This window comes from Merops nubicus, unplaced genomic scaffold, assembly GCF_000691845.1.
Source record: "Merops nubicus isolate BGI_N331 unplaced genomic scaffold, ASM69184v1 scaffold2281, whole genome shotgun sequence".
Lineage (NCBI taxonomy): Eukaryota > Metazoa > Chordata > Aves > Coraciiformes > Meropidae > Merops > Merops nubicus.
Window position 1 is genome coordinate 1 of NW_008587429.1, and position 10,720 is coordinate 10,720.

Here is a 10,720-nt window from a genome sequence, read left to right on the forward strand (position 1 = left end):
AGGCTGCAGCACCGCCCCTGCCCCGCCGGAGGGAGGGAGCTGATGCTGTCTAAGAGTAAAAAACAGTAAATCCTTCATCTGTGTGTGAGGTGAGCTCGGGGTTGTTCATGATGCCTGCAGTAGTTTCTCCACCATCCTTCTGATGCACGAGAGCATCTCCTTCTCATAGTTTTGGTACTGAAGGTAGTAAAAAAAAATATTCCAAACACGGGCAACAAATCCAAAATACAACCCCCGAGGTTCCAGCTTCCCACCAACAGGTGAGTGGCACCAGAATTCCCCATGTAGCAGGAGGGCTGCTGCAGGGCTCTCAGCTTTCCCTGCGCTCTCGTTTGAAGGCAGCAGCTGCTTTCCAGGTGGCAGTAGCATGAGAGAGGAAAATCTCATCTGGGAACATCTCCTGCAGCTCTATAGCCAACTCAGAGTCTTTGGCATCGAGGTAAGGAAGGAGTGATTCCTTCAGGCTGGAAAACAAAGCCCAAAAAAGCAGCATTAAATGGTGTACAGCTAACTACAAATACCACAGGTTAGCACCAGTATTAAATACACAGTATTAAAACAGTTTGTAAGAGGGATTGAACAGCCACTCAGGTTCATGGGGGTCAATCTCTTCTCCCAAGGAACAAAGGACAGGACAAGAGGAAACTGCCTCAAATTGCCCCAGGGGAGGTTGAGGTTGTCCCTGAGGAACAATTTCTTGCCCTGGAGGGTTGCCCAGGGCTGTGCCAGGCTGCCCAGGGCAGTGGTGGAGTCCCCACCCCTGGAGGGGTTCCCAAGCTGTGGAGATGTGGGGTGAGGGACATGGGGCAGTGGGGACCTGGCAGGGCTGGGAGAGCAGCTGGAGTCTCTCTGAAAGGTCTTTCCCAGCCTAAACCATTCTATGATTCTATAGAGACTGAAGATCCCAGAAATGGGAGGCTGCAGGTCAGAACCAAGCAGCTAGAGCCAGGCTGTGGCTGTGCTCATCTGAGGGACTGCAGAAGTGTTTGTGTTTAGTGCTCACAAACATGCTGTTCCTGGTATACTCCAACAGTGTTCCCAAAACAACTCATGTAAGCTGAAGAAGAGTCCTACATGCTAGAAACACAGTGTGTCTTAAAATAAGCTGCCTGCTCTTCACATGGTTGGCTCTGCTTTGTGCCCAGCACAGCAGTGATTTGCCAAGGGAACTGTTTCCACTGGGTGCATTTCAGAGTCAGAAGTTTAATAACTAGAACAGCTGTGAGATGTTTTTGGGTGCATAACTGTTACCTCCATGTGGGTCTGAACATATCCACAGCTTGGACACGTCTCAGCCTCAAGACAATCATTTCATGGAGCTCCTGCAGGAAGGTTTCCAGTCTTGAGTGGACAAGGAAGGTGTTGAGGAGCTTGGCAATCTTTGGACTGAGCTCAGCTTTGTAGTCTGCACTGATGTCTACAAAAGGATCCTAAAAATACAGCAAGGGAAAATAACCATCTACATTTGAGCAGGGTCATTCAGAGAAGGAGACAGCTGGCTAGACACTGAAGGTTTGGGTGCATCTTACCCTCTTGAGGCGCAGAAGCTGCTCAGACTTGTGGGTTGAGAGGAGCTGCCAGAGGGCTATGCTGTGCTTTAGGTGGCACTGCCTGAGAGCCTGAAAGACAAACACACAGGCAATGAACCTGGAGGTAAGGGGTGTCCTCAGAAACCTGGCAGGTCAGGACTACAGAGGATACAAGCAGAGAGTTCAGCAGACCTTTCCACCTGGGGGTAGAAGCCCACCTGCAATAGGCTTCTCTCCCTCTTCCCCATTTCTCCTGCAATAATCCTTTTTTGGTATCCTGAGAGGGACTGGGAAAGTGGTAGGACTATGGCACACACACTTGTCAAACACAGTGCCTTTGCTCCCTATCCATATAGAGCCTCTTCTCACACATTATTGGGAGATAAAGCTTTCCCCTGTCACCACTTTTGAGAGATGAAGGAATACTTTCAATCCTGCTCAGCACCAGGCAAGTCAGTGTCACTCAAAGCTGATCCACAATTACAAATTCTCCCTTAGTTTTAGCATTGCAGCTAATTATGCTGACACTCAGCAGAGAACTCTCCTTCCTGGTGCTGACAGAAGAACTTGGACCTGCAGAAAAGTGTTTGACCTTCTGCATATCCTGTGCCAGACCTTTCTGAATGCTTCTGCAAGAACCTGCTGAGCACCACAAGCTATTTTATGCTCCCACCTTGCAAACACTGGATGCAGGGAAAGTGAAAACTGTTTCCCCCCCTGTCTGTTGGATATGGTGGGGAGGGAATTCTATCATATACCTGTTCAAACTGTACTTTTGCTGGGCTTGGAGATCAGACTGGCTGGATTCAGTATAAGCCATTGCAGATTTTAGCCTGTACAAATAAGAGCATCTCTCTCAGGACTCACCTGCAGTACATGAGAGTTTGTCTGATCACCCATCTGCAGAACATTTTTGATGTAGTCAACAAGAAGCATCTCAGCATTCTCTCCAGCCATGGCCAGGAATCCCAAGGTAATCTCAGTGATGGACAGAGCATCACAGACATCACTGTAAGACACTAGTTCCCCACTGATCATGTTCATCACAGAACTGGGGAGAGCACTCTGAAAAACATGAGGCCAGAGCAGTTGTTAATATTAGTTTAGAGCCATTTCTTACTGCTGCTCAAGTTGCTTAAGTCACAGAAGACAGAGCCCCAGAATTAGGGAAGTGGAAGCATTTAACTCTATCCCTTTCCTTTGTAAATCCTGACTGACAACAGGAGGCCAGTTTGGACGTGCCCAAGGCATGCAGAGACGTGCAGACAGGCCTTCAGCTGGACAAGGCAAGCAACAGAAGACAACCCCAAAAGTTCTTGGGACAGCAGAGGTCACACTGCCCTGTTTGCTCCAGTGCACAAACCCACCTGCTCCACCTTGCTCCTGACATCACTGAAGAGCTGCTCGTAGTTCCGGTCGTGCCTGCACACCAGGGTGGGTATCCCCTGCCAGGACAGAAACCCGTGGCTGTAGAGCTTTGGTGATGTTGCCTACCCTGCTACAGCACAAGCCTGGCTGCAGCAAACACAGCAGGGCTCCAAGAGCAGCCAGGCTGTCTGCAGAAGACACAGCCAGCTGCCTTCTCCTACCTTTAGGGTGATGAGTGGCTTCCCTTGCAGGAACTTGCTGATGATTTGCTGCTGGATCTTCTCTAGATCAAAGTCCTGCAACGTCTCCCCCCCCTTCTCCATGCTGTACTGGCAGTTGGACAAGATCAGAGGAATCAGGTCTCTCTCAACCTCATAACTGATCAAATGCAGGTCAGCCACTTCTGATGGGCTGACCAAGTACCTGCAGAGGAGAAAACAGTCTCCATGTAGAGCAAGAAGCCTCTGTGGAGCAGGGAGAGCTGACAAGCAAGTCATGCTACAGAACTGAAGATGCCCAGTGGAACAGCACCTACCGATCATCTTCCTTCATGTGTTTGTTCACAGAGTGGATAAAATCATTGTGCAGACTGATGAGGTAACTGGTCAGGGCTGTGGAGCAGAGGCCCAGCCCCTGTCGACGTGGCAGAAGGACCTCAAGCTTGCTGTCCAGGGTCAGGTCAGCATCACAGTAGCCTTTAGGAAGCTTAATTTCCCCTAAAAAAATAACACAGGGAAGACTGCTCAGGGTGGCCCAGAGCCAGCCCACGATGAACAAACCTCTCCTGAGCTGACCCAGGCCTGAGGAAAGCACAGGACCTGAGAACAGCAGCACTCTTCCCATTGTGTAAAAGCACTAAAGAGCAAGTTCAGGCAAGAACAGAACAAGAGGGAAACAAATTCTTCCATTTGCACCTGGACCTTCTTAAACCTTCAGTGACCAAGGTCAGTTTTGAGGATATGTTTTAGCATTGCTGAGGGGAGGAACTCAAACTGTTGGAGGGTAGCAGTAGAGGAGAACTGTCTGACAACTGGCAAGCTCGTGCTTCCATCACTCTCAGAACAATGCTGGGAAGGGAAGGTACCCACCATTGGTGTCCAGTGAGCTTCTCAGCTTGTTCCAGACAGACAGAAACACATTCACTCTCCTCTGTAGCAGGTCCCTCATCACATCTGAGAAATAACAGAAAGATGAATCTTTGAACACACCTCTTACTGGCACCACTGTGAAACTCCATAACACTAGAATTTTCAAAGCACAGCACTGAACCCTAGGCAACTGCTCAAATGGATCAAGAGAGACTAAATAGACATTAAACAGTTTTTTTAATGGTATCAAACCAAGTCATTTGCTCTGTTTCTGTTCTTCCATTCCTGTCTGCCATTGGCCCAGGCTACAAGGCTGGACAGATCCTCATGCTGATGCTTCATGTCCTTTAAGTACATTTCCCTAAGTGCTTAAAATCTTAAGTAATTGCACTTAAATACAATTGAATTAGTTGCCATAAAATGTCTGTATGCTGCTCACAAGTGGAAGGATATCATCTGCACTTTGTAGGCAGGCCCTGCTCTAGGGTAGAGCTTAAAAATTCAACACATGCACTACTGCACTCAGGGATTTATCCTGCCTGTCTCTGAGCAGAGTCCCTGCCTCCTGTGAACACTCTTCCTGTGCTTAATTCTCCTTAATGTCATCTGATGAATTTTCCAAGTGTAATTCCAGGGTCAAGGTCTTCAGTTCATTTGGATGGGAGTTAAAAGGAAGTTATGAGGGCTTAAGATTGCAAGCTCAAGATAAATTTTCACCTGCATTTTCATCAGGACTATGCAGTGCTTTTTGTTTCACTAGCTACAGTTTTGCCAGTCTTCTCACCTGAGAGGGGTTCACTGAGGAAGTCCCTGATGGAGCAGGGCTTGACATCAGCTGTGTTCTGAAATCTCCTCACCAAGTCTCTCTGCAGAGCCAGAATCTCTGGTAAGAACTTAACCAGCCTCAGCTCTGTTTCCTGGAAGAGGAAAGGGCACCCATGAGTAAGGCTGTTCTTGGACAAGCCAGTTTTGAATGCTTTTATGGAATTAGATTTTAAATGTTTCAATGAAAACATTTACATGTGCACTTCTCAAGATTATAGAAAGTTATAAGAATAAAGACACTGTATAATCAAACAGTGGTTTAGTCCTGGGCAGCTGGCTCCAGGTGACTCTGCCTGAGCAGGGGGTTGGACCAGATCACCTCCAGAGGTCCCTTCTGACCTCACCTGGTCCGTGGCTCTGAACTGATCCCTGAACACTGCACTCTCTCATCCCTGTGTCACACCCACCTTCTGCAGGAACTTCCACAGGAGAGGGACAGTGTCCTTAGCATTCTTCTGCTGGACTATGTGGCCCAGGTTCTCCACTGAAATCCTCTTTCGGCAGCTCCACATCTTGGAGTGATGTATGTGACTGTCCTCTGGCAGCTGGGACAGGAAAGCAGCTGGCTCACCATAGACTATTTTCACTAATGGATTAGAAGAAATTCTCTCATCCTCTTGTATTTGTCTATTTAACTTCACAAGTTTTTTATCCAAATCCTGCATTAAAAGAAAAAGAAATGATATCAGAATTGGCAGTGTCTGATATAATGTTGAAACTCCACTAGAGTCTATTTCCCTAACAGCTTGATGATCAGGGACAGAAATCTGTCAAAGCAGAAGATGAACATAAAACATCCTGCAAGATACTGTTTATACCATGAATGATTCTTTGTTCTCCAGCTCACCCCACTCACAGGTCTTCTAATCTGGAGATGATGGTGAGGGGAGGCAGACAGGATTCATCTGGAGCCACCATATGCTCACTTGGACAAGCACTTTCAATGAAACTAAGACACTTCTGCTTTTTGAACCATAGAAAATCAACACAGCACAACTCCAGCTTCAGATACTCATTTCCACAGGTAGATTAGAGTTGTCTGACCCTTACAAACTAAAGTTCACCTGCAGTTGTGTCAGAGACAGCCTGGCTTTAAGAGCTAGGTGAAAATTGCAACACAGATATTACAGCATGTCAGATCTCCAAGTAAGTGGATTTTGAACAGCTCAGCTACTGAAATTTTATAAAGCAAATTTCTTACCTGCAATTCAGGAACAATAATTGTTTTTGCAACAATTTCTTCCCAGTTGTTTCTCTTCTCCTTGGTGGAGAGCACACCATCAAACCTAACTGGCCCTGCAACAAGAATAATCTCTCACATCTGCAATGCTTCAGCTAAAAAAGCACAACTCCTCTAAGCTTCCAGATGTGACATCCTTGCAAGTCTGCATGATCAGCCAAGAGCAATTACAGGGGTCCCAGCAGCTAACTGAGTATCTTGGCCTAGCTGGAGAGTGTCACCCAAACTGGCACACACTGATCACAGGTTTTCAGACACCTCTGTCCAGTCATTCATTTGAATGATGTGGACTTGCATACAAGTCATTCATAATCCCAGAAAAGTTAACTTGTCCAAGGTCAGACCATAGAACAGCCCTTGGAACAGTGATTTGTGCTGTCACACCAGAACCATGGTTTTGCATATAAATCCCTCTATGGCACAATGACTCAACTTCAACTCCAGATTCTACTGTGAACCCTACTCTGCCATCCCTTCCCTGCCAAACAGCTCCTTGCTAGTCACTTAGAGGCAGTATAGTATAAAGATTATACAGAGCATGAGCTACTGTGCTCTGCATAGTCCCTCTCCTTGTGAGCTGAAAGCTCTATCACATCAGGAGGTTACTTATTCAGAAATTCCTCAGAGTTCTGCACCACACCTTGCAAACTCCATGTACTCAGCCAGAAGAGAAATAGCCAAAAAATCCTTCACTCCCTACAGCAAAAAACAAGCCTCAAGGTTTCTGATCTCCATCCTCAGCTCAGCTACTGCCTGTTGGAAATGGTCTGTTAGCAAAGCAGCTAAACACCTGCTGCCCTTAAAATGCTGCTGGAGCTCACAGATGGGATATGAGCAGTAGTTGTCCTTACACTGCCCTGGGTGCTGATGAGGGTCCTTGAGGAGGCTGCTGAGAACAAGATGAAAGATGTTGATAGTCTCATCAACACTCTTCCCCAAAATTTTTGTCAGCTGTGCCAAGTCCTCCTGAATGTGCTCCTCCAGGAAACTCATCGAGTTGTGCACCAGTGGCTTGATAATCTTCTGTAATGCCTAAAAAGCAACAAAAGGCAACAATGAGCATGGCAAATTACATCCAGTTCAAGCACAGGGCACGTGTGTGGAGCTAGTGTGTTACCAGTCAATGCAGTCCTACAGGACTCCTACCACCTGAACAAAGGCAGGGATGTGTGTGTGCATGTAAGTGCACGAAGGGACCAAAATCCCTGCTGGGCAAGGAGGGAGGTGAATTTGGGTCATGTATCTTCAATGACTGCTCTCACTACTTGGCAAGCTGATGAAGAAGAACCAGCACCATACAAAGGTTTCACTACTTTTCATGTAGCCCCTTGGAACTAGGATGGGAGATACCTGAGGATTTTCTGTGGCTCCCAGGAACATGGCCAGATGCGTGAGCAGGTGCAGGAGAGTGAAGACAAGGGGTGACATGGCCCGATCAGACACCCCCAGGGCTCTCCTGTGTTGTACATCTCCAAGGATGTGGCCAGTTTGAGTTCTGTCCCCAGTATTCCTGTTGGAAATTGCAACAAGTGTAGTATTTTTTGCCTCAAAAAAAAAACACCACCATGAAAAAACACACATCCACACAAGAGATGTCTTTGATACCCAGTAAGGTCCTTTGAACGCTCTGAAAGCTGCTAGTTAAAAGTACTGCAGGGGAACAAGGACTTCCAGTAAGTTTTGTACACAAATAAGCCCATTTGTTTTGTTTTGCTGGCTGATAATTCTTCCTTGGACATTTTTTCCTAAGAGGTTTTCTATGAAACAGGCAACATCCAGCCCTGTAGAGCAAGGTTAGCCAACTCCATGCTGGATGGACAAGAAGCCACTGCTGTTAGAATTAGCAGCTTTAACAGTAGTACACAAGGGCTGTAAGTGCTAATCCAGACAGCTGAGGGAGAAGCACAAGTCACAGTTACCAGAGCTCTGGCAGAAGTTCAGTCATGCTCATCCATTTAAGAAAACGTTGCCTATACTCTATGTTGGTGTAGAACCACCTGCATCATAACCTCCATCAGCCTGGATGAGCAGAGAGATGACAAACCCTACACCAGCAGCTTGACAGGGTCTTTTAGGGCAGTTTCTGTGAAATCAGTTGTGCCAGCACTCCTAACAGCAGAGCCTCTTCCCCCTCAGAGGCCAAAGACTGAGCTCATGGGGAGTCCCACGTGCCACCTTCCAGGCAGCAGCATGAAGTGGTTGGTACCTTTTGCCTTGAGAGCAAGTCCCACATAATTTAGTGCTGAAAGGGTTAATGAAACACAGCCTACCTTAATTCCTTAAAGCCCTGCAGTGGTTTATGGTCTAGTCCTCCCACTGGGGCACCACAGTCAAGGCAGTAGCTGGTTTCCTTGGGGAGACCACACTAGCAAAAAAAGCAAAATGAGAACACTGAGTTCTAGGGTAAGAGCCCCTCCAGCAGAGAAAGACACAAATCAAGCTGCAACTGGTTAATTCAAAACCTGCTATATACTGAGCAAGGGTCCTCTGCCTCTCATTTCTTCCATTGATGGTATAAGCTGTGTTAGAGCTATCCTAAAGGTTATGTTACAACAGCAAAATGATGAATAATGCAGAGTGTAGAAAACTAACCACTGTGCAATAAAACACTAAAACCAGTAAACAAAAGAAACTAATTGTTGAAAACCCCACCTGCTGAAAAACCCACCAGTCTCCAATTCTTACCTCTCCTACAGCACAGGGGTGCCCATTTCGACATGCTAGCAAGAGAAGAACAGGACAGTGTTACAGGGAGACATTTACAGAGCCTCTGTTATTCCCTTTCATCTTGGGGCAAGAAATATGCTTCAAGATCTAATCAAAAACGCTGCCTGCCCCAGAGCTGAGGGGAGCAACAGGCCCATGCAGGAACCCAAGGAATCTTACACATTTGGAAGTTTCATTCACAAACCAAGGACTGGCCTTCAGCTGCTTCACAGCCAGTCAGGGGCACTTACTGTACCAGCGCAGGGCAGCCAGTTCTCCCCAGGACCTCGCCTGAGCCATCAGATCCTCTGGCATTGTGGGCAGAAAAGAATGCTAAGGGGAAAAAAAGGAAAAAAGGTGATGAATAAATAGACAAACCAGTTCTCTCTTGGAGGAAAATCCTACACCTAACCTGCAGGGCTAGGGTAGGGCATAGGCAACCCTAGCAGTCGCTCACTGATTCTTTACTCATGATGGGGCACAAGAGATGTGAGAGCAAAGGTCACACAGATGATGTAGGCACACACTGACAGGTTCTACCTTTGAAAATCCACTCCAAGAGCTGTCAGTATTCTTAAGACTTGCATGTGAGCTCTCCAGACATACTGGATTCCTCTCGGGGTGGCCCGATGTGCTGGTGCACACCAGGGTACATTTCCTCATGCCTTCCATAGCCAGAGAGAGCAGCAGATGCCTCCACCCTGACCCCAGCCAGGGCTCCATGAGCCATGATCCTCTAGAGCATGCAGGTCTCCACAGCACAACCTGCCACCTGCTTTTGGACCTGCTCTGCACTCAAACAGCAGAAAAACTGTCTGATGCTGCTCAAGGAGGCAGAGGTACCCTGAAAAGTGCTACTTAATCCCAACAACACTGCAGTAATCATGCACTGGGAGTTCCCAGCTACACCAGCAAGTTGGTGCTTGTGAAGTTACGGTAGGTTAGATCACAGGGGACCCAGCAGAGAGGTGGGAGAGCAGCATGCTAATGCCATCTGAGCTAAAGCTCTGTACCTGCATGGTGTCTGGGTGGCAGGCCAGGTTCCTCAGGGGCTGCAGGAGGGGGCTGTGCCCACAGAGCAGGACAGCTGCCATGTGAACAGCCATCTCTGCCAGCGCGCCGCCGCGCCCGAAGCTTCGGGGCTCCACTCTCAGAGATGGCAGAGTGTTCATCACAAGAGAAGCTGCAAAGTGCTGCAGGTCTGGAGAATTCAGGGCTTGAGAGTTCTGGATGAACTTGGTCATAGCGTCTGTTTGCTGAAAAAAACATGTTTAAAAGAAATAAAATGAGCATGATATTGCCCAAATGGAAGAGGACTATGGGCTGCTTCCCATGCTCCTGCTTCGAAAACACACCCAGTGTGCTCAGGGCAGGACACAGACATATTTGGGGCAGCAGAACAGGATTCAAATCTCATTCACCCTTATCATGCTTGTCATTTCTTTCTCTTCCAAAGTGAAGGAACTTACCTGCTGTCTGGGATGAAGACTTGAGCAACCACTTCCATAGAGGGCAGTGACCTCTCTGAAAAGAGCCAGGAGCAGATGGACAGACCGTACAGCTGGGGAGCTGCAAGATGCCTGCAAAAGAACTGATGATGTGGCAGAGAACAGGCTCTGAGCTGTCACAGCTGAAGTTAGTGGATATGCAGACCTGGATGAAGGGACAGTGGACCCTCAGCAGGTTTGCTGATGATACAAAACTGGGAGGAGTGGCTGACACACCGGAAGGCTGCACTGGGCAGGCTGGAGAGTTGGGCAAAGAGGAACCTAATGAAATTCAACACAGACAAGTGTTGAGACCTGAACTTGGGGAGGAATGACCCCCTGCACCACTACTGGTGAGGGGCTGACCTGCTGGGAAGCAGCTCCACAGAGAAGGACCTGTGAGTGCTGGTGGACAGCAAGATCTCCATGAGCCAGCAATGTGCCCTTGTGGCCAAGGCAGCCAACAGTTTTCTGGGT

General features: G+C 47.8%; 1 protein-coding gene across 1 annotated transcript in view; it reads right to left on the minus strand.

Annotated features, from left to right (window-relative positions):
• Window positions 1-310: 310 nt before the first annotated feature.
• Window positions 311-10,720, minus strand: part of RNF213 (ring finger protein 213) — a gene marked incomplete at its 5' end in the record, with an annotated part of 49,096 nt that continues 38,686 nt past the window's right edge. The window contains 19 exon segments of the mRNA XM_008948906.1: window positions 311-464; window positions 1,252-1,430; window positions 1,530-1,619; window positions 2,397-2,594; window positions 2,897-2,974; window positions 3,119-3,320; window positions 3,433-3,613; window positions 3,986-4,069; window positions 4,770-4,902; window positions 5,218-5,469; window positions 6,012-6,106; window positions 6,902-7,082; window positions 7,401-7,560; window positions 8,321-8,415; window positions 8,736-8,770; window positions 9,008-9,089; window positions 9,770-10,021; window positions 10,023-10,136; window positions 10,139-10,336. Coding sequence (XP_008947154.1) covers window positions 311-464; window positions 1,252-1,430; window positions 1,530-1,619; window positions 2,397-2,594; window positions 2,897-2,974; window positions 3,119-3,320; window positions 3,433-3,613; window positions 3,986-4,069; window positions 4,770-4,902; window positions 5,218-5,469; window positions 6,012-6,106; window positions 6,902-7,082; window positions 7,401-7,560; window positions 8,321-8,415; window positions 8,736-8,770; window positions 9,008-9,089; window positions 9,770-10,021; window positions 10,023-10,136; window positions 10,139-10,336 — 2,763 coding nt within the window.